The sequence below is a fragment of the Leopardus geoffroyi genome, chromosome A2 (genome assembly GCF_018350155.1).
Source record: "Leopardus geoffroyi isolate Oge1 chromosome A2, O.geoffroyi_Oge1_pat1.0, whole genome shotgun sequence".
Taxonomy (NCBI): domain Eukaryota; kingdom Metazoa; phylum Chordata; class Mammalia; order Carnivora; family Felidae; genus Leopardus; species Leopardus geoffroyi.
The window spans coordinates 82,696,038-82,719,909 of NC_059331.1; the positions used below are offsets into that span (position 1 = coordinate 82,696,038).

At 37.7% G+C, this 23,872-nt stretch overlaps 1 protein-coding gene, 1 long non-coding RNA gene and 2 pseudogenes across 10 annotated transcripts in view; 3 read left to right on the top strand and 1 right to left on the bottom strand.

Moving 5' to 3' along the window:
• LOC123606362 overlaps window positions 1-15,920 on the top strand; it is a 35,967-nt pseudogene extending 20,047 nt beyond the window's left edge.
• PHTF2 (putative homeodomain transcription factor 2) overlaps window positions 1-23,872 on the top strand; it is a 124,961-nt gene that overhangs the window by 52,444 nt on the left and 48,645 nt on the right. For 5 of the 9 annotated variants that reach the window (XM_045494577.1, XM_045494579.1, XM_045494581.1 and 2 more), the window contains exons 3-4: window positions 16,885-16,941; window positions 17,295-17,306. In XM_045494577.1, the coding sequence (XP_045350533.1) occupies window positions 16,885-16,941; window positions 17,295-17,306 (69 nt within the window). The remainder of the gene's footprint in view (window positions 1-16,884; window positions 16,942-17,294; window positions 17,307-23,872) is intronic. The other 4 variants (XM_045494578.1, XM_045494580.1, XM_045494582.1 and 1 more) reach the window with 1 other exon arrangement.
• Window positions 3,767-16,016, top strand: LOC123606368. Its single transcript, XR_006716252.1, has 4 exons — window positions 3,767-3,777; window positions 5,637-5,642; window positions 7,426-7,430; window positions 15,914-16,016. It is a non-coding gene; the product is annotated as an uncharacterized LOC123606368 (long non-coding RNA).
• On the bottom strand, window positions 18,443-19,430 carry LOC123606361 (annotated as a pseudogene).

Below are 23,872 nucleotides of genomic sequence, written 5' to 3' on the forward strand. Positions count from 1 at the left end.
TTTCTACAGACTGCTATTTTTTTGAGAAAAGACAATTAAGATTTATCTTAGGAAGGTAAGACTATGTAATGGCCAGCCAGCCAATGGGCAACTGTGTCTGTAGATGGGGTCCAAATTCTATGTCTTAAAAGCTGTCCGACCATGGGCAAGTTGTTTCTTTTTTGTTTGTTTGTTTGTTTTGTTTTTTTAACATTTATTTATTTTTGAGACAGAGAGAGACAGAGCATGAATGGGGGAGGGTCACAGAGAGAGGGAGACACAGAATCTGAAACAGGCTCCAGGCTTTGAGCTGTCAGCACAGAGCCCGACACGGGGCTTGAACCCACGGACCGTGAGATCATGACCTGAGCCGAAGTCGGATGCTTAACCGACCGAGCCACCCAGGCGCCCCGGGCAAGTTGTTTCAATCTCTCTGAGACTCAATTTTTTTATCTTTAAAATTGGAGTGAAAATGTTGACTTATGAATAGTTTGTAAGAAAGTTCTAGCACAGTATCTGAGAGCTTTTGAAGTAAACATTATGTTGACTCAATTTGTATTTGTACCACACACGGATACACTGTGAGTCTTATAACTTAAAAATCAATCAGGAAAACAAAACAAAACAAAAAATAAGGCCCTTGGAGCCAGCGCATCTTGTGTTTGAATCTGGTTTGGTCATTTGCTGTCTTTGTGACTTTGGGCAAGTTATAGAACTTCTCTATCTCTGTTCAGCTTTCTTTAAAATTGGAACACTATCGGGGCGCCTGGGTGGCTCAGTTGGTTAAGCGGCCGACTTCGGCTCAGGTCATGATCTCGCATTCTGTGAGTTCGAGCCCCGCGTCGGGCTCTGTGCTGACAGCTCAGAGCCTGGAGCCTGCTTCAGATTCTGTGCCTCCCTCTCTCTCTGACCCTCTCCCGTTCATGCTATGTCTCTCTCTGTCTCAAAAATAAACGTTAAAAAAAAAATTGGAACACTATTTCAAGGATTGTTATGAGAATCGAATGACATTGTGTAAGTAAAGTAGTTGGCCCAGAGCTTCCTCTGTCATGGTTGTTGTGCTGGTTGAGTAACAACAGGTGGTATTTATTGAACACTTACTGTGTGCTGCACACTTTCCTAAGTCTTTACATGCATTTAGTCATCACAGCAACCCCATGAAATAGGCATTACACTTGTACATACACTGACTAGCTTGGTTTTGGTCATTATTATTTAACTGAGTAAATTAATTTTTATAAATGCATTTTTGGCTAAGAGAATTGTGACCTTTGTTGTCAGTGAAAGCCCTTTCTTGGACTAGGTGGGAGGATGAAGTTCATGTCTTTTTGAAGTTTTTTTCCCCTTAAGTTTGACATGTAAATATGAACAGCGCTGTTAGTGGTAAAATCAAGAGAGAATAAAGTTTGTTATTTGGTCTTCTACTGTGTTTCAATGATTTAGAAGCTAAAGAACTGAAATCTTATTTTTTTTAACTAACCTGTTTGTTTTAAGTAGTAAGTAGTTTTTAAAAAGCCATTTTAAATCGTTTTAATAATTATTTTAACTATTTTTAATAAAATTACATTTTTATTTAATAAATGAATTGTTGAGATAACACTGTCATTAGCAGGGTCTGCACAATTCATGATGCAAGGTTTGGTTAAGTAGAAAAGCAGAAGTTAAATGGTCTTTGCCAAGATGACTTCTTGGGAAAGGTTATTAATTGGGCAGTACCTTGATTAATAAATCCACTGAGAATGTACTGCCATGTACCAGCAAGTTGGAAAATAAACAATCTTTGTAAATTATGCAGAGTGGTGTTGGTTTGCATTAACAGCAATGTTCTCATTAAAGTTGGGCCAGGAAAAAACACCACTGTGTTCTGCTTCTACTTTTCACTACGCATGTAAACTACGCCAACAGCAACAGCCAACACCTGGGAAAGAAAGGCAAACCAGCCCTATGTTGGGCCCCTTAGCAGCAGAATTTCTAGAAACTTGTCTGTAGGACTTTGTTGTTTAATTTTATTCTCCTCTATTAGCCATCCAAGTGTTTCTCTTGATGATCTGACGTTTGAATGGGGAGAGAATCTGATTGGCTCAGCTTGGGTCAGCTCTCTAGCTTTGGATCACCGTGGAGAAGGGTTTCTTGCAGGATCAAATAACAGTGACCTGATCCTGGAGAGTGCCCCTCACACACAGTATAGCAGGTTCTTAGTTCTTCACGCTTAGTGATTTAATGATTTTACTTAAGTATACATGAGAGATAGGTATTGAATCAACTAAGTACTTGCTTTTTTTAATCTTAAAGAATTAGTTTCTTATTAAAGATGGGGCTCGACATTTGAGGACCATTGAGGGACCCCTGAAATCTGCACTGTGTCTAGTAAATCTCACTAGCTCTGAGGGTTAATCTTTTTAATCTCTTGAGAACTGAGGGGGAACAGAGAACAGGAGTCAGATGAGACAGTCCATGGCCAGTCCCTGCTGGTTGCTATAGAGGCCAAAAAGCTGATGATGGCCTTCTCTCCTTGGCTCCCAGAACTTGGAGTTCTCCCAGTTCTACCATGTAACCGTTTATTGGGCTCCCTTCCCTCCATTCCCTCCCTTTCCTGTGTGAACCATTTGAATTCCTTCCCTCACCACCTAATGCAATTTAAGTTACCCTTCTGCCACAAGAGTCCCTTATGGAATGTTGTTTTCTGGGGTACTATATATTTTAGCATTTTGGTTCTTTAACCCATTTTTCCCCCTTATATCCTAGCTAGGATATTGGTATCTGTCTGCCCTTTTATAGTACTCAACTTTGACAGTTTTATTGTTAAGGTATAACTTTTTTTTTTAACTTTTTCTTTTTTTATTAAGGTAGAACTTATTAGCTGAAATTTCCATTCTGTAACTCATAGGAAAAACCTTATTTATTTTCATAGTGAGACTTAATTAAATTGATTTTGTGCAGTGGCAATTGCCTTCTTAACAACTTGCCCTTCTTAACAGTATTTTTCCATGAGAAAATGTGTTCAAGAGCATCTAGTCCAGTGCCTAACAGTTGTTATTACTGTGATTAGCTTTCATTTTCTCTTGATGTTTTTAAATGAGGTTTTATTATGATTTAAAAGTTATACATGTCTATCATAGGAAAATTGGAAAATGCAGGTAAATATAGTAAAATCACACAATTGCCCTAATGTTAACCTTGTGAAATTTCCCCCAACAATATTAGGATCATATTGTATCTAGTTTTTCTATTATCCTGTTTTCATGTAACATACCAAAAGTATTTTCTCACATTACTGAATATCCTTTTACTTTTTTAAAGTTTATTTATTTATTTTGAGAGAGAGAGTGAGCAAAAGAGAGAGTACACATGTGATTGGGGGATGGACAGAAAGAGAGGGAGAGAGAAAGAATCCCAAGCAGGTTCCCCGCACCGTCAGCACAGTGAGAACTCACGAACCGTAAAATCCTGGCCTGAGCCAAAATCAATAGTCAGATGCTTAATTGACTGAGCCACCCAGGTGCCCCTGAATAACCTTTAAAACATAATTTTAATGAGCATAATATTCTATTATATAAATATGCCATAATTTATTTTTTAAGCCTTTCCCCTGACTACATATAGCATTCACGTCGTTGAGATAATCTCTTACTGGGATGCCTGGGTGTCTCAGTTGATTGAGCCTCTGGCTTCAGCTCAGGTCCTGATCTCACAGTTCGTGGGTTTGAGCCCCACATCGGGCTCTGTGCTGACAGCTTGGAGACCTTGCTTTGGATTCTGTCTCTCTCTCTTTCACTGCCCCTCCCCCACTTGTGCTCTGTCTCTTCTCTCTCTCAAAAATAAACGTTTTTTAAAAATTTTAAAAAGTGAACTCTTATTTCCTTTTTTTTAAAGGTTTTTTTTTTAAGTTTATTCATTTATTTTTGAGAGAGAGAGAGAGAGAACAGGGGAAGGGCAGACAGAGAGGGAGACAGGGAGAATCCCAAGCAGGCTTCACACCAGCAGCACTGAGCCTGATGTAGGGCTCAAACTCACGAACCCTGAGATCATGACCTGAGCCGAAACCAAGAGTCAGATGCTCAACTGACTGAGCCACCCAGGTGCTCCTCTCTTATTTCTTTAATAGGTTTATAGGTAGAGATTTCTGAATAAACACAGTGAACATTTTCAGTCTATTGAGCCCTCAGTCTCCACATATGTAACCAGTCTCCCATTGTAGCTGCCATCTCATTCTGTATATCGATACCTTTCTCATCCCATTCAAACTTTTTATTGTAGACCTCTTTATCTTTCTTGGGCTCTGACACCCCACATTAGGATAGATGTTCTCCAAGTGAGGATCTTCCTCACCCTGCATGGGTTTTAACACCCTGTCTGTGCTGGGTAACCCCAAAATATGGTCATCTTCCTGACCCTGCTCAGGCTCTGAGTACCCTGACACCACAAAGCCCCTGCTCTACACCCCACTTGGGCTGGTACCCCACACCTAGCCACACCTATGTGTTAGACCTTGCTTTGGGCTCCCATGGCTCTGCCCTATCTAATGATGTTGACACTGAATTGTTCAGGAAAGGCATGGGGAAAGGGAAATGATGGTATACCGTTTGAAGACTTACTGAGGGGTGTTGCCAGGTGATAGCATCATGCCTGGCATACTGTAGGTATTTGGTGGCAGGGTGTGCATGTGTGTGTTTAATTCTTCCCCTCCTGATCCTGGAGTGTTGAGTCTTGGTGGTAAAAGGAATGATTGCTGTTTAACTTTTTTATTGGCCCCCATTTTCCAAACTCCAAGCTTCCATATCTTGGCTAATGACTTTGCCTACTATTTAAATGAGATCAAGATTATTTGAGATGAACATGTTTAACTGCCTGACCACCTCAGAACATTTCAATATTTTCAGCTCTTCTTATTTTACCTTCTTTCTTGAAACTCTTTCCTCTTTTGTCTTTTATTATAGTGTATTGTCCCACTTTTCTTCTTGCCTGACTAATTTTTCTAAATCTCCTTACCTGACTTTGATACGTCTACACCCCAGCTGGATATTTGTCTTTCTTAATATTTTGTTATTGATCTCCTTAAACCATTCTGTTTCCCTAGATTATTATTAGCCACAAATTGTCCCAACACCTAGGTTTTGCTGCTGAATTCTGGATTTTATTTTTATTTTATTTTTATTATTTTTTTAATATTTATTTATCTTTGAGAGAGAGAGAGAGAGACAAAGCATGGGCAAGGGAGGGGCAGAGACAGAGGGAGACATAGAATCTGAAGCAGGCTCCAGGCTCTGAACTGTCAGCATAGCGCCCAACTCGGGGCTCAAACTCACAAACCATGAGATCATGACCTGAGCCAAAGTCGGACACTTAACTGACTGAGCCATCCAGGTGCCCCCTGAGTTCTGGATTTTATACCTTCCCAACTCTAGTTCAGATTTTATACCTTTCCAACTCTGACTCTAGCCATAATTCCTAGTAGGTTTATAGCTCCCAACAGTGTTTTTTTTTTTTTATTCTTTTTCTTCTCTTTGCCATTCTTTTATTTCCTTTTTAAATGTTTATTTATTTTGAGAGAGAGAGAGTGTGCGAGCAGGGTGAGGGGCAGAGAGAGAGGAGAGAGAGAATCCTAAGCAGGCTCCATGCTTGGGGAGTGAGATCATGGCTTGTGTTGAAATTGAGAGTCAGATGTTTAACCAACTGAGCCACCCAGGCACCCCTGTCCCCAATTTTTTTTAAACATGGGAGAGGGAGAAAGAGAGAGAGAACATTTTAAGCAGGCTTCACACCCCGCACGGAATCTGTTGTGGGGCTCTCCCTGCTGTGAGATCATGACCTGAACCAAAATCAAGAGTTGAAAGCTTAACTGACTGAGTTACCCATCCCGTAAGTTTCCTGTTGTACATTTTACCTTACAAGTACTGCTGTTTTTCAGACTCTCATTTGTGTATAGTACAATAGTACTTACTTGATTCTGCTTTGAATTATAACTAATTCTCTGAGTATTTTTCTTTGGATTTGTAACTTCTTCGAGGCAAGTTCTACTATAATCATTTCTTTTTGTTGAATTAATGAACATTCTTAAAGACATTTTTTCTAAACTTGAGTCAGTGTTTTACTATATCATTAACTGGTTTTCCCTAGGCAATAGGAAATTGGTCATGATTTGATTATATGTATGTGGCCTGTAATACACTATTCTTAGGGTGAATGCAGGAAAGGGTGTGATTTTAAGAGGATGCATAAATTGACAAAATATGTGGGAAGATTTTAAATAGCCTTAACTACTATTATAATGAATAGAATCTTTGCTAATTACCTAGATTCTAGCATCTCCAGATGAGAATGTGTTTTCAGACTTTGATGTTTACGTCTGAATGTCAGAGGCTACTTAGAAATGTATTTCATAATTGATTGGATTCTAGAAATCTCTTTTCTTTCTTGAAAAGTTGTATTCTCCCCCCCACCAAAGATTTTAATCTTTTTAAAAGTGTTATTTTTTTATTTGCTTTTCTACTCAAGCAGCTTTTCTTTCCTGTACTTAAACTATTGATTATATGATTCTGCTAATAACAAATAGCAGAAGAAATAAAGGACAGTTGAAGCAAAGGTTACAAAGAAACTCTTTGCTTATAATTATTCATATTTATTCCATGATTTAGAATTCTTTCCCCAATTAAGATATCTTAACTCTGAATACTTACCCATGTCTTCCCTTTCCCAAATAACACTAGAATTGTGGTGAAATATTTTAATGATTGGATTTAAAGACTTCTGTGATTTGGCTTTTCATGTTTTTTAGACCTGTAAGAAAACGTTGATTCAGAAGAATTAAAGATTTGGTAAAAAATTTGGTACTTGTTTTACATTTGGAAGGGTTACTAGCTCTTTCCATATCCTCAGACCACACCTTTTTGTCTGACATCATCCTCATTCATAGTTCATATTGTGTAATTAAATGATTCAACTTCCTCATATTTCCTCATTATTAAAGTCACCTGAGTGTCTGACCTCTCTAGGTATTGTGGGGGGGGGGGGGCTTTGCATGTTCACGCATGCAGTGGGCAATCAGAAACATTGGGCAGTATCTTGATTAAAATAGGACATTGTGGGGGCACCTGGGTGGCTCAGTCAGTTAAACGTCCAACTTCAGCTCAGCTCATAATCTCACTTTTTGTGAGTTCGAGCCCTGCATCAGGCTCTGTGCTGACAGCTCTCTCTCTGACCCTCCCCCACTGGCATGTGTGCGCTCTCTCATTCTCTCTCTCTCTCTCCCTCTCTTAAAAATAAACATTAAAAAAATAGGACATTGTGAAGAAATAAGAGAATAGAACAAGAGAGCACGAAAATGGAGAAGTAATGGGAATTGCTGTGCAATATAGTAGATTAGACACAAGGCTCTTCAGGAGCAGTTATAAAGACTCAGAGATAGGGGCGTCTGGGTGGCTCAGTTGGTTGAGTGTCCAACTTCAGCTCAGGTCATAATCTCACAGTTCCTGGGTTTGAGCCCTGTGTTGGGCTCTGTGCTGACAACTCAAAGCCTGGAGCCTGCTTCGCATTCTGTGTCTCCCTCTGTCTCTGCCCCTCCCCCACTCGCACTCTCTCTCTCTCTCTCTCAACAATAAATAAACATTAAAAAAAAAAAAAAAAGAGTCAGAGATATTGCCAGGCATTCAGTAAAGAAATTTGTTTGAAAGTCAGTAGTTATGATCAAAGAACAGTGAAAACCTATTAAGCCCTGAAAGCTATACTTTGGAATTAAAAGTTATAAGAAGTCTAAAAAATCAGTTTCTACTAATACCAGGTATGTATTTATCTCAAGGTTAATCAACAATTCTGATGGAAGTGGCCCTAATAGTTTTGTTAGTATGGTTTAGTGATATGAACAGAAATATTAAGTCTAATTTCAGAATGTCCATAGTAACTTTAATTTTGTTATATTGCTCAATGCTTCAATTTCTTTTTTACCAAATTTGTGAAAATGCAAGTTATATATAGTTTAGATATCTGGGCAGATTAGATCGTGAGTGTTGACAGCCCTGTTTTAATTTATAAGTTGTAAACAATTCTTTAGAAAGTGTAACATTGACTTTTTAATTGTCAAAATGACATTTATCTCCACAGCTTATTTCTGCTTTCTTCTTTGTTCCTTTTGCCCAGGCATTTATAGCTACTTTCATTGGTTCTTTCTTTTTTCATAGTTGTAATGAGTCTTTTCTCACCACATACTCATACATTAAAAAATTATGGCCATCCAAATCCTCATTAGTGAATATAAATACTGTTATAAATAAATTTAAGTATAGTTCCACTTTATCAATTTAAAAATGAGATATTGAAGCCTAGAGAAATTGATTTACCAAGAAAGGAAAGAACTAATATTTAAGGAGCACCAACTATATACCAGACACTATCTTTTTACATTCTAGTTCTGTGAAGTATGTTTTGTTGTCCCCATTTTACAGATGTTCAGAGGTCAAGAAACTTGCCAAGACCATAAGACTTGTCATGGTGGAGGCAGGATGATAATCCACTTCTGGTGCACAGTCTGGGGTCCTTGCTACTCCTGTCAGCAAACATTAAAAGTCAATCAGCTAAGGCAGTGAGAGAACAAAGGATTAAAAACAAACACTCCAAATATAACAAAGGGTATTTTCTGATTGATAACTTTTGTTTTTATTAAAAAAAAAAGACTCAAAGGTAAAAATGATCTTTGGTTGTGTAACTATTTAAATCACTACTGGGGCCCCTGAATAGCTCAGTTGGTTAAGTGTCTGACTCTTGATTTCAGTTCAGGTCATGATCTCATGGTTTGTTAGATCAAGTCCTGGGTCAGGCTCCATGCTCATGGCAAGGAGTCTGCTTGGGATTCTCTTCCCTTCTCTTCTCTTCTCTTCTCTTCTCTTCTCTTCTCTCCTCTCCTCTCCTCTCCTCTCCTCTCCTCTCCTCTACTCTTCTCTCTCTCTCCCCCTCCCCTGCTCTCTCTCTTTCTCTCTCTCTCTCTCTCTAAATAAGTAAACAAAAATAAATAAATAAATAAATCCCTATTAAAATATGAGACTTGTAGGTATAAAAGCAACATGACCTTTACCTATTTGGGTCTTCTAGTTGATGATGTATGTACAAAAATATAGTCACAGAATAAACTAGAATATATTTATCAGTATAGAGATGGAAAGAATCACGAAGGTTACAGGCATCTTTCCTTTTATTTTCTTTTTGAGAAGTGGTCTCAAGAGATTCTTTAGCTTCTTGCCCTGAGGGTATCCTTGTCATGTTCTTAACACACACACACACACACACACACACACACACAATGGAGTACTACGTGGCAATGAGAAAGAATGAAATATGGCCCTTTGTAGCAACGTGGATGGAACTGGAGAGTGTGATGTTAAGTAAAATAAGCCATACAGAGAAAGACAGATACCATATGTTGTCACTCTTATGTGGATCCTGAGAAACTTAACAGAAACCCATGGGGGAGGGGAAGAGGAAAAAAATGAGGTTAGAGTGGGAGAGAGCCAAAGCATAAGAGACTCTTAAAAACTGAGAACAGGGGCGCCTGGGTGGCTCAGTTGGTTGAGCGTCTGACTTCAGCTCAGGTCACGATCTCGCTGTCCCTGAGTTCGAGCCCCGCGTCAGGCTCTGGGCTGATGGCTCAGAGCCTGGAGCCTGCTTCCTATTCTGTGTCTCCCTCTCTCTCTGCCCCTCCCCCGTTCATACTCTGTCTCTCTCTGTCTCAAAAATAAATAAATGTTAAAAAAAAAAATTAAAATAAAACAAACAGAATAAACTGAGGGTTGATGGGGGTGGATGGGAGGGAGGGAAGGATAGGTGATGGGCATTGAGGAGGGCTTCTTTTGGGATGAGCACTGGGTGTTGTATGGAAACCAATTTGACAATAAATTTCATATATTAACACACACACACACACACACACACACACACACACACACACACACACACTTTTGCTATCAAAGGTTCATTTGTCCTGGCACATGATTGGCCTCTGATTAAGTTTATTGAGTGGACCAAACTCAGAAGGGATTTGGGTTCTGTGTTAACTTTTTGAATTAAATTTGATGTTTGTGAGAATTAATAGGTTGCTTTTCAGAGTTTCTGAAAGGAGATTCCAAAAACCGAAACTGAGCATGATAGAAGTAGGAAAAAGTAGGACTATGATATATAGTATTATGGTGTATGTGTTCATTTTCTAAGGAAAGGAGGTGCTTAAAATATGTGTGCAAATCTGGGCCTCCATTTGCCCTGCTTATGTTTATTTGTTAACTCTAAGTCTTTTATCTAAGCACTTAATCTAATTAAACTATTGGTAACTACCTTTTTGAAGCAAGACACCTTCTCTTTAGTCTCTTGATATTTGAGCCACTGCCATTCTGAATGTGATGACCTAAGGGGTAATCAGATCACCTAAGAGTAGCTTTTCAAATTGTTTTTCAAACATTTCTTTTCTAGAATTCCTTAGTGATGTGTGTTTCCCATTTCATCATCATCTAGGTTTTACCATTTGTACTCTTGATACCATCATATTCATTACAATTTTTTTTCCCTTAGAAGCCAGAGCTGATTCTGGCAGACACCTAGACAAAGATACTCTTTGTCTCCACCCACCAATCCTCCCCTTCCTTATCCCTGTCTATCCCTGACTTCCCCTCATTGTCCTCCCCTCTTTTTCCCCTTCTCCATTTTGTTTTGTTTCAGTGTACAGGAAGATAAAAAATTAGATTGATGATAGGTAGAGGTAGGTGATTCCCTGTAAACATACTATTTAGTGATAGAAACATTAATTTCTTAGACAGTTACTTCAAATTACTTTGGGTTAGAATCTTACTTTACAAAAGTAGTACATATCTATTATGAGGGGGAATATGATGTAAAGAAAAAAGTAAAAGTATTCTCCTATACTTCTTTTAGATAATCTCTATTAATAATGGCTTTCATGTATCTTTCTAAATATCTACTATATATATTTACGGATATACTTAATGTAACATTAGCCACATTAGTTTCAGATTTATAACATGTACATTTTCTTTTTATTTTCTTTTTAAATTTTTTTTAGCATTTATTTATTTTTGAGAGACAGAGAGAGAGAGAACATGAGCAGGGGAGGGGGAGAGAGAGAGGGAGATTCAGAATCCAAAGTAGGCTCCAGGCTCTGAGCTGTCAGCACAGAGCCCAACGCAGGGCTCAAACCCGCAAACCGTGAGATCATGACCTGAATTGAAGTCAGACGCTTAACTGACTGAGCCACCCAGGCACCCTACATTTTCGTTTTATGATAGTCTTCTGTAGGTCAGAAAGTATCTATAGTATTCATTTGATTCAGTTTTAATTCACTTGATATTACTGTAGTATCTCAATTTCTTCTTTTTTTAATCAGTCAACCTCTGTAAAGGCTCAAAGTTTATTTATCAAAATAGGAGGAAAGAAAATAATACTAGAAGTAATAGATGAGATACTAGAGACGGAGAAGACAGGAAATGAAGACATTTGCATCTTATGCAATAGACGGATACTAGAGATGGAGAAGACAGGAAATGAAGACATTTGCATCTTATGACTTCAATCTTAGTAATTGGAGTGGTTAGCTATATGTTCTGCCAGGAGAGGTAATGCTCACAGTAATTAGGAATTAAAGCCTGTAGGAAGAAAGTTTAGAATTCCCCTTACTGTCATGGGATGTATTGTAACAAATCAATACAGGATTGCCAGACCTGTGGTTACAGATACAGAATGTTACAGATATAGAATGTTACAGGTACAGAATGATTTGTAGAGGGCAAAGTGTTTGGTCTGGAACCAGGTGAAAAAAAAGCTAACTGTAGGTCAGCTCTGGTTGGGTAAGAGTACACCGGAGGCTTAGGTGTTCATGGAATCTGTGGGAGTAATAACCAGAGTGTTAATAAAATTGCAGCAGATAATGAACTTTCTTAACGTGTACAAAATGGTTGCCTGCACATCAAATAAATGTAAATCAGGATTTCAAAGTAGTCTCTCATAATTCGAGAGAAAGTGTTTTTTCCTCCTTGAAATAGATGGTCAGTTATGAAGAATATGGTTTGAAAGCCATATAACTACTCATACATTAATTACGTTGGTATTTTGTAAGGTACCTTACAGAAGGTTGGTCTGTTTACCAACAAAGCATTATTTGTATGTATATCCCTTTGTTTCCATAGAATATGGGGCACTTTTCTAAACATCCAAACAGTGGAGGGCCAGGGAGAACAGAGAGGAAGTAACTGAAATTTGGAAGTAACCAAAATATTACATAACATTCTTTTCTCGGTGGGAAAACATATTATCTTTTTTTTTTTTTAAGAACATATTATCTGATTAAATTTCTTTTCTGTTGGACAAATGCTACTGCTGAGATTCCTTTAACTTTTTGTATGGCATTTAAAAAATAATGTAATTTTTTTGTCCTGATCTTTTGCAGAGAACTATAATTGAACTCAGCTTTGTGACTTAATTTTATGTAGAAGAAATACAAAAACAACAACAACAACAGTTATTAAGGTTAGGTGACTTAGTCAAGTCTGCCAAGTGTTTGTGTGTAGAATAGAACCTTTGGAAAGTGTATTGAATTATTTGTTTTTTAATTTTGTTAGCATAGCTCTGCAGCTTATTCTTCATCCCTGACCCTAAGTCTTGAGAAGATGGTTCTTCTGTTTTTCAGTCTGAGTTTCACTTCTTTTCTTGCTCTGTGATGATTGACCATAAGATCATGTTTCTTTCAGGGGAAAAGCTTGAACTCAGCCACTGGGGTTCTAATTTATCGTGACAGATTGCAGCGTGGAATTAAATGAGGCTTTAGACCAGAAGGGGTCTTGAGAATTCCTTCCCTGCCCTTCTGGTATCCTGTCACCACCCTTATTTCACTATACTTCTGATGTGCTATACACATATCCCAAAAAACCAAGCAATTTTCAGACGCAATTAGGTCTGAATGTCTATTTAAGAGTAATTTGTTAATGGCATATGCATCACTAAGCAGAGCTGCAAACATCTAAAGCACCTGCATTTAGGTTCACAGCACCCTCACAATTTTTTTCAGAGAAGTAGTCTATTTGCTTATGTAACTAAAGGGTCCATTCTGGTAGTATTTTTTAAAACAAAAAATGTCTGCTGCAAAGGAAAACTGATGTTTCCACTTGGAGAGACATTTAATTGCTTGTAATTGAAAGTGATGCTTCTCTAGTTTTTTTTGTTTTTTGTTTTTTGTTTTAAGATCCCACATTCTGTTACAGTAAAAGTTGTTCTTCCTCTAACCCATTAAATCTTTGGGGGAAAAATGGACTCCCCAGTAAAATAAGCCATCTTTATCCTCTTTATAGGAATATATATCCTTTTTACAGGAATATCCCTCACCACCATTGCCCTTTTTTTAGGGTTACATGATGCTATTTACAAGTACCTCAGCCTTCAAAAAGCTTTTCTCCTTTTAGCCACTGCTTCACCTCAAGATCTATTAGACTTTCCTAACCTTTTTAAGCCTGGAGCTACTGAGTACTGTACTGGGATTGTATCAAACCTAGTTAGGCCAACAATTAACATGTATTTCTGATTTGGTCTTTTGCATATACATTATTTTATATTCCTGATTCCATGTCCATATTCTTGAGTCATCTTGAAATAAAAAATATAGTTCTTTTTAAAATTCTCTTTAGAATTTAGTACATTCTTTTGTACATGCAAACAAATACTGCCAATATAATCATTAAAACAAATTAGTGCCTATTCCTTATTAGTTTTGGTTATTGTTTCACTAAAAAATATACAGTACCATTGAAATAGTTACACATTTTAAAGGTGAGTTTTGATTAAATTAATCCCAGTCATTCTGAATTATCAAGTTAGAGCAGAATTACTCTTGTGGAATCTATGTCCCCATACTTACCTCTTCTGATTTTAAAGAAGATGATTGTTTGATTGAATTCAGAATTTAAGAGGGTAAAGGACATCTAGTCACTGCAAGTCTGCTCTGCCACTAAGTCCAACCAGTTGGTTACTGATTATCTACCCTGCTTTAGAGACACTCATGGCAGATTCAGTTACATATAAGTGAGTTGTTCAGTCCATGTGGCTTGGTCTAGGTGTTCTAAGATTTTAATTTTCAGGGTATATTATATCACACAGTGATTTTAAAAATAAGAAAGGAGTCACAGGAAAGCAGTGAAAAAGAGAAAAGGATTTAAAGGACCAGAGAAATTAGTATGAATAAGATAATGTCTGAGAGAGAATAATCAAAATGAAGGGCTCTTCATGTAATCATTTTATTCTACCTCCCTCATGTCTGTCTTTAAACCGTTCCTGTATTCTCGATTTCTCATTCCTTGAAACAAGATTTTTATTTGAGTGTTTATTTGTTTTGAGAGACAGAGAGAGAGAGAAAGCGTGCGCATGTGTGCGTGCGAGCAGGGGGAGGGGCAGAGAGAGAGAGGGAGAGAGAACATCTCAAGCAGGCTCCACCCCATCAGCACAGAGTCTGATGTGGGTCTGTATCCCACAAAATGTGAGATCATGATCTGAGCCAAAATCAAGAGTGAGACACTTAACTGACTGAGCCACCCAGGCACCCCTTGAAACAAGATTTTTTTTTAATGTGTAAATAAGAGGACTTTTAGGTAGAATGATGTTGTGAGTCAGAAAGTGCTCTCTCCTGAATTTCCTCATAATATCTCTGCCTGTTTCTGGTGTCCATTTCGTCTCTTAATTGTAATTATTTGAAATAGTTTTAATTTCTCAGGATTATAATTTTCAATTAATGCTAAAAGTGAAAATCCTTAGTTAAAACTATAAGTTATTGACCCATTTCAGTGTCCTGTTGGATATTGGGAACTAAGGGGAAACTTAGTTTCTTAGTATTTAGTTTCTTAATACTGAGATGGACCATAAGAGTGGTTTCTTCATGCTGCCCCGCTGAAGGTGTACTTCAGAGAACTTTCCAGCATCTGAGAATGATGGGCATAGAAGCTAAAAGGAATTCTACTACTTGATGTTTACCCTGTGTCTTCAATTGCTTTCAAGACTTTATTTTTCAGTTTAAACCGTAACCCACATGGTAATTGTGATCTACATGTTTATGAATTTTTATTTCTGTAAAACATTGACATTTTGTTCTTTAAAAATAACTCCATAAAGAATTTATTATTGGTAGTTTTTTCTTGAAGGTACCAGAGCTGTAGCAATTGTGTTTATTTAAAATAAAGATTCCCAGTGCTGCGCTAGTCTCAGTCTGGTGAAGCTTTTCCGTCGCTTGCAGAGATTCACCGGGTCATGGTGCCAGCCTGACTGAGAAAGGGACGCTCCTGGGAGACGAATGAGGAACCACCTCCTCTTGCTGTTCAAGTACAGGGGCCTGGTCCATAAAAGGAAGAAAAGCAAAAGACAAGAATGGCTAAATTCGTCATCTGCCCAGCCCCTGCCACCCACTGCAGTGACATCCTGCGGCTGATCAAGGAACTGGCCAAATAAGAATATATGGAAGAGCAAGTAGCATTAACTGAAAAAGATCTATTAGAGGATGGTTTCGGAGAGCACCCTTTCTACCACTGCCTGGTTGCAGAAGTGCCCAAGGAGCACCGACCTCTGGAAGGACGCAGCGTTGTTGGTGTTGCCATGTACTAGTTTACGTATGACCTGCGGATTGGCACACTGTTGTATCTTGAGGACTTATTCATAATGAGTGATTACAGAGGCTTTGGCATAGGATCACAGATTCTGAAGAACCTAAGCCAGGTTGCAATGAAATGTCACTGCAGCCGCGTGCACTTCTTGGTAGAAGAATGGAACGAACCATCTATCAATTTCTACAAAAGAAGAGGTGCTTCTCATCTGTACAGCAAAGAGGGATGGAGACCCTTCAAGATAGACAAAGAGTATTTGCTAAAAATGGCAGGAGAGGAGTGAGGAATGCTGGTGCAGAAAATGACAGCTTCCATTCTATTTTAGATTAAATTCTCAACTGATCTTGCTTTCTATCCTGTTTGTGGTCAAATAATAGAATGAACACCCATTCCAAAGCTTTATTACCAGTGGCATAGTTTGCATGTTTGAAATGCGGTCTGTTTAAGATGGTAGTATTGTATGCCGTTTGGAGTCTACTTGAACATCTTTTGATAAGCAACAAGATGGTGTAATCTTGATGTATATGAAAAAAACTTCATTCTTGTGAGTCATTTAAGTGTGTACAATGTACACACTGGTTGGTACTTAAGAGTTTCTGTTTTAATAGTTTTTTTTTTCTTTTTTTTTTTTTTTTTTTTTAATTTTTTTTTTTTTCAACGTTTATTTATTTTTGGGACAGAGAGAGACAGAGCATGAACGGGGGAGGGGCAGAGAGAGAGGGAGACACAGAATCGGAAACAGGCTCCAGGCTCTGAGCCATCAGCCCAGAGCCTGACGCGGGGCTCGAACTCACGGACCGCGAGATCGTGACCTGGCTGAAGTCGGACACTTAACCAACTGTGCCACCCAGGCGCCCCTGTTTTAATAGTTTTTTAATAAACTCCCCTTTGATTTAAAAATAAAATAAAAACATAAAAAGGTTCCCTAGAGTAGTGGTCCTCAGACTTTAGTAGTGTGTCTGAGTCATCTAGAGTAATTTTTAAAACACAGAGTGTTGGGTGCTATTAGTCATATTACTGATTCAGCAACTGTGGGATGAGGCCAGAGACTTTGCATTTCCAACAAGTTCCCAGGTGGTGCTAAAACTGCTGGTCCTGAAACCATACTTTGAGAGGCACTGAGTACAGTATTGATCGCAGAAGTCTGAGACAAAGCTGAATCTCATCTGTGCTGAATGAATGCTGAGTTGCTTGTAATGCAAGCAGAGTCATTCTACCTATTGGATGAGTACCAACGATGAGCATTTAATGCAGTGTCATATTTTATTTATTTTCATAGATTGGAGCATATGATCAACAAATATGGGAAAAATCTGTTGAGCAAAGAGAAATCAAGGTAACAAGTTTATTTCATTTTGTATATTCTAAAACATAGTTCTATAAGTTGATTATTAACCACATTTTAATTTATATCTCTCCATATACTTTTAATTAAAGTACTTTTAAATAACGAGATAAACTCCAAAGTTTTAAATAAAGAGGTATACTCTTATGCTGGCATAATCATGTGTCTTTACCTCTGATTATTTATTTATTTATTGTTTTTGCTTTTTAGCATCTTTCTGTTCTTTTAAAATTTAATTTCTTATGATTATTTTTTTATCAGTTGTCTGTCTTCCCCTTTCACTTGTCACCTTATACTTCTAGTTTGCTTTTCCTCCCTTTTGATGCTGTCATTGCTCTGTACAGTTTATTAAACTGGTAAGTGTTTCAGGACTTTTCCCGCCTGAGTGATCCTGTCAAATGCCGCTCTGCTTCATTGAGATCTGCTTTTGGTGCTACTAACAAGAATGACTTGGACGCAAATAGTTTCGCTGAAAAGTTGGTCATTTTTTAAAAGAACTTAGGAAAATAAAGCATTAATTAAAGTGTTTTTGTGTTAGGTGGTTTTCATGTAATCACTTATGCTGATAAGACATTGTCATAGGCTCCTTGCTAGCATGAAAACTGTTTTTTAACCAAATTTATTCTGTTTCTCAGCAGTTGCTCTTTTTGATAATATTTATATTTTTCATTTGCATAGATAATACTAATCTGTGTGTTCCTGCACGAGCTAAATTTAATCTGAGCCCAGAGAATGTTACTTTAGCTGCTTGACATTTTCTATCTTGTATAGAAAGATGCATATTAGACTGGAAACCAGTTTTAATAGTTACTTAAAAAAAATCTCAGTGTTTAGACAATTTAGTCATCTATGATAAAGGGCAAGGTTCTTTGCCATTGGTCATTTTTAATCTTTAAACTTTTCATGAAGAATTAAAGTTGGTGTAAACATCTAGTATGTTAAATATAGGATTAAATCATGGGGACAAAAAGATGGAATGGATTTTATTTTTGTAGTAAGGTACATAATTACAAATGTGATCAGTTCAGTTAGGCAAGGGAGGTGTAGGTCTGTGATGGGGAGTGCAGGGGGAGGCATTCCCAGGGAGGTTAAGAAAGACTGCATAGAGGAAGTGACTCATGAGCCGAGTTTGACAGACGTTAGGGACAATGAGGAAAACATTCCAGACAGAATGGAGAGCATATGAAAATAAATATTCAAGAAGGAAGGAACATGACTGACTGAGGAATCCTCAGGAGCTTGGTTGATAATAGGGTGGATGGAGGAAGGAAATTGGAATGGTTAGGCACGAAACTAGAAAGGAAAATGGGAGTCAGATCATGGAGGGGCTTGACTGCCTTACCTGCAAGTCAATATAATCTGGAATACAGTGAGGGAGACATGGATGGATTTTATTTTATTTTATTTTATTTTATTTTATTTTATTTTATGATTATTTTTAAAAAGAGAACTTTTTATAACTTTGATGTGCAGCAAATTCAGCAGCATACATTTAGCCCAGTTTGGTGGCCAATTCTTTAGCCTTTGCCTTTTCTAACTTGACAGTGTGAGCCACTGCCTTTGGACCCAGGACCCAGGATAGTGGATCTCATCATCATATCTGTCATTGTAACTGGTCCTAATAGCTTCCACCTGCTTAGCCAGAGCTTCTTTGTCTTCCCAGTTAACCTGTGTGAAGGCAACAGTGGTGCAGATCTTCCTATGGACCAGACACCCTAGCCTGGCCTTTCCCTTGATGATGCAGTAGGGAACCCCCCTCTTGATGACACAGGGCAGGCAGGAAGACAACCAGCTCAGTGGGATCCACATGATTTGCAGTCACCACTGGCTGAGCTTTCTTATTTTCCACCAAGGTGGTGACAGTATTAACCCCAGCTCAAAGGACAAGCGACCTCTTAGAGGGGATGTCACCTTTGCTGGCAGCTTTCTTCTCAGCCTAGGGCAGCAGTCTCTGCTTCTTCTCTTGCTTTGTCTCTGTTGTGTGTCACGGGTGGGGGCGGGCAGTGTAAGTAGTTGAGCAGCTATTTGGTGGTCGAGGGCCCGGGAGAGCTGGTTAATTGTGGGAGGCATTTTTAGACATTTATAGAGAATGGCCCTTTGCCATTGCAGCTGGATGTAGCGGGGCCATTTAACAAAGCAGATGAGGTCTCTTTTGGTCTGGATATCCTGTCCAGTGCCAAAATTCTTGGGCCTTTTTTCACATAGGGGATTGACCACCTTCTTGACCTCCTGCTGCTGCATGACAGCAGGAGGGGGTGGGGGCAACTAGCCTCCCCTTAGCCTTTTTTCCTTTCAGCATCTTGGATGGCTGGAGCTGTGCTACTTTGATTTTTAAAAATTTTATTTGAGTATAGTTGACATGCACTGTTACATTAACTTAAGGTGCATCATATTTTAGTGACTTGGCAAATTCATACATTGTGCTATGTTCACCACAAGTATAGCTACCATCTGTCCCATTGCATCGCTGTTACAGTAGCACTGACTGTATTCCTTATGCTCTGCTTTTTATTCCCATGACTTACGCATTCCATACTGGAGGCCTGTATCTCCCTTTCCTCTTTACCTGTTTTGTCCAACTCTCCCTACTCCTTACCCCCGCCCCCCCACCCCAGCAATCATCAGTTTGTTCTCTGCGTCTATAGGTCTGATTCTGCTTTTTTATTCTTTTTTTTTTTAAGATTCCATTTATAAGTAGAATCATATGGTATTTGCTTTTTTTAATTTAAAGTCAAGTTAGTTAACACATAGTGTAATAGTGGTTTCAAGAGTAGAATTTAATGATTCATCATTTACATATAACACCCACCCAGTGCTCATCCCAACAAGTACCCTCCTTAATGCCTATCACCCATTTAACCCATTCCCCCCCCCCCCAACCTACCTCCCCGCCAGCAACCCTGTTTGTTCTCTCTTGTGGTTTGCCTCCCTATCTGTTTTTAGACATTGAAGGATTTTAAGCCGAAAAAGAAACTTTGCTTAGGCAGCACTGAGTGTGATGGGAAATACTACAAGAGGAGCAGATTTAAAATTGTGCTTTAGAAATATCCAGGTGGTACTTGAGAGAGAGATTTGGGATTCCTTCGTATGAATGTGTGTATATCTAGGAATGTGTATATGTATGCTATGTGTATTATATAACATATCATATAATACAGCGATAGGAGTGAGGGGATTTCCATTGGATGATGAGAGGAAAAGGCTGAGAATAGAACACAGGGAAACATCAACATGTAATAGGTAAAGAGGGAGATATAAGTGAAGAGTAAGAGATCCATGACACAATAGTCTGGCAAGACTATCAGGAAAAGTGGGAATAGTCAAGCAAGTAATGAGCAGCATACAGGTTTAGGAAGATGCCTTGAAACCTCTTAAGCTGCTCAGTACAAAGAACTACATTCCTCATTTTTAGAACTATTTTAATGCCTAAGCAGAGGTTAGGGTAAAGGAGTTTTACTTATTTATTCCTTTGTGCACTGACAGGATGAACTTGGAGAAGACTAAGAACTATAACTTTTTTTCTGGAATATGTCTCCCTTTAAAGATAGTACTTTGTAATTGAAGAATTAAAAATGGTATTAAAACTTACTCTTGTTATTTTGAATTAAAGGGGCCAATTTGTTGACAAGTCTAAAATATTCCATTCTTGCTAAACATTTTAGTGGAGGCAAATTGTTTGTAGTGTAAAATAATTTTGCATTCACTCTAAGGAAGGTAGAGAAATAGCTGCTGTGTATTAATATAATATTTGATTTAAAGCACCTGGTGCTTCGAAAACACTGTACGGAATGTGTTGAGTTTGTCCTCTGTAATCGATTGTCTCTCTGTCATGGCAGTGAGCAGCAACTAAAGAAACCAAAGAAAGCCATAAAAGTAAATTCTTTGGAAATGTTTATTTTTTTAATTGAGACCTTTAGTTTATATTGCCAAAGTTTTTTGTAAGTTGCAGATTATTTTTTTCTTAAACATTTTAGAAATTATAACTGAAAACTTACATTTTCTGATCACCTTAACCCAAATTTAAAAGTTAATGTGGAATTTCTCCCAGCTTTAGTGCTTACTAGAGGTTCAAAGCTTCAATAAAAAGAACCATGCTATTTAAAGTCATTATAGAGGAAAAACAGGATGGGGAAAACTAAATAGGATTTCTGGAAAGTGAAACTGATGGTTACGTCCTTTGGTGGAGTCTAAGTATTATAATAGTTCCATGCATGGGAAGTCTGCATCATTGAACAGAAGTACTTTCTAAATTTAAGCAGCTGTTTTAAGCTTTTTGGCTCAACATTATCTGTGTGTACTTACAGATTTAAAATATTCAAAACTTCATATAATTTGTGTCATTGCACCTTAGGAAGGTACTATGAGAGTTTAAGTATTTATTCAATAAAGAATATATTATTTGGATTCTTAGAGATTAATTATATTTCTAATACTTAGTTGTTTCTACTTTCTAGTTTGATCAGTAAACTAGAAAATCTTATTAATTAATTTTAATAAAAATTATTAACATCTTTTATTTTAAACTAACTTGGTTTTTATTTTTTTGTTCATTTAAACTTTGGTGGTCCATAATTATAGTTAGTACCTGAAAGCTATGCTATTTTGTTTGAATATAGTCTACTCTAAACCAATTAAAAATTTTTCCAACTTAAAATATCTACTTAATTAAAATCAGATTTTTTGAATGCTCACCTGTGGGTGCTAATATCTTTTATTTTTGTGATTGAAATAATTAATGTTAGAAGATTTATCAGTGAAATTTTTCTTTGTTTTTCTTTTTTTTAACACTCTAAATAGTCTGATAGGTTACCTTGAAGGGGAGTTTTATCAAAACTGGCAATTATGCTGATTCTACAATGTAGCTCAAAATAAATATTTTAATAAAATATAAAATAAGAAATGAACCACATAAAAAAGGTCAAGAAGAATGAATCTTGTGTTGTTGAAAAACAACATAATTGCATAAATCAAGATAATTTACTGTTCCTCTCAAAGGACTTTAAGTTCTTAAAACAATCTTTAAAAATTATAGGTACATAGCAGTAAATTAAGTTTCAGGTTTGCCATAAAACATTGGCAATAAGATTATTTTCAAATTATCAGGAAAAGAATGTGTAAAAGAAGTAAATCAAAGTATGTTACCGTTTTCAAATTTGTTGGCACTAATAAAGATTAAATCTCAAACTTTTTTCTACATCTAGTGCTCTATTAAAGAAATTTTGTTTTTCCATATGTGTATTGTTAGAATTGCTTTCCCAGTTTGCAAAATGTTGGGAGTGATTTATAGTTCTGCTAGCCACTCGATCATGACGTTAGAATGGGAATACAGATGGAGTCAGTTCTCGTTACTTGCAGGAGTTTTGTTCTATAAAGTCACCACAAACACTGAACTAGCAGATACTGACCATTGCTCCATCTCTAGTCACAGCTCTTTTGTCAACCAATCAGTGCTTATACTTGGTTTTTGTATGTTTCTGTTGAAAGGCATCTTATTTAATATATATTGTTGATTCACTAACACTGAACTCATGGCCAACGACAGTATGACTCATGTCCGAACAAAGCTTATGGAGCACACGTTTTCTCAGTGAGGCACCTCTCAGCCTTCTTATACTCACTTCAGCACTGTGCTTGAGGGCAGTTTTAAACAACAAAAATACCAACAAGAAGCATAAAAAAAGCAAAAACCAGCACTTTGTGAAAACAGACTGTGAAAGGATGCATATTTACAGCATGAGAGCTGAAATAAGAAGGCAGATTGTTGCCTTGTTTGACTTCAGATGGGAATGTGCACATTGGGTGACTCAAATTTTTTGCCAGTCTTACTTTGTGCATGTCTGCAAATGACTGCAAAAGCACAGCAAGTATTGATTTGGGGTTACAAATAAATTCTGTGAGCAGGTAAATCTGCAAATACAGAATCTATGAATATGAAGATTGACTATATATATAAAATTACCATGGCTGTGTCTTCAGTCCTGACTCTTGTTTTTGTACCTGCCAGTGGTTTTCAGCTTCACATGGACAACTATTCGAAGGGGTTCTAAGGTTAATTGCTTCTTGATTTCAGGGTACATTTTTGATTTAAACATCTCCATTAATTCTGAGCTCAAATAGTCTCCTTTTCTATGTTTCAGATGCAAACAGTGCTTAACTAAATGATTACCTTACGGGTCATTGTTATTTGGATTAGGACCAAACAGAGAATTTACTACAAAGTTACCTGATTAACTGAATGAATAGTAAACAAATTACCTACACACTGTGTCATATCTCAGCACTTGACTCCTAAAGAATTTAGTCTAAGCTCTTCCAATTCTTAACATCCCTTCTTAAGTTATAAAGTGTGATTTTTTTTTTTTCAGTGATTTTGGTCTCTGCCTCTGCTCCTGCTCCATACACTGATGGCAGAAACTTAATCTTAGTGTTCAGTAATTCTGGGTTTAAACTAATTCCATTCATGATTCCTGCTTTCCCTCCTCTTCTTCCTGGGCATGGCATCTAAGTTCTAAGGTGATTAGGTGGCATTGTGGTCTCATTGGTGGTTGGCATGTGAACGTAGTGGCAACCCTGAGATCTGCATCATCCTCTCTGGGTCTCAGCTAGTATCACCCCCACATGCTGGCATCTGCTGAGAAGTCTGCATCCCTGTCTGTCCCCAGCTTTGTGATCTTCTGCTTCCTGCAGCCACCCCCCCAATATCACACCTTGAGGGCTTTTCAGGGCCACTGCTCTCCCAGCCAGCCCCAGTATACTCTCCTGTGCAGATCTGAGGCCAACACAGTCTCCTGAACCGTCTCAGGCTTTACATCCAAATTGAGTTCCGGTTGTGATAGTCTTTGTTTTAGAATTTTACTTTTAGTAATAAACAGACCTCACATGTTACACACATCCCTAAATGTATCCTTTTGGAAAGTAATAA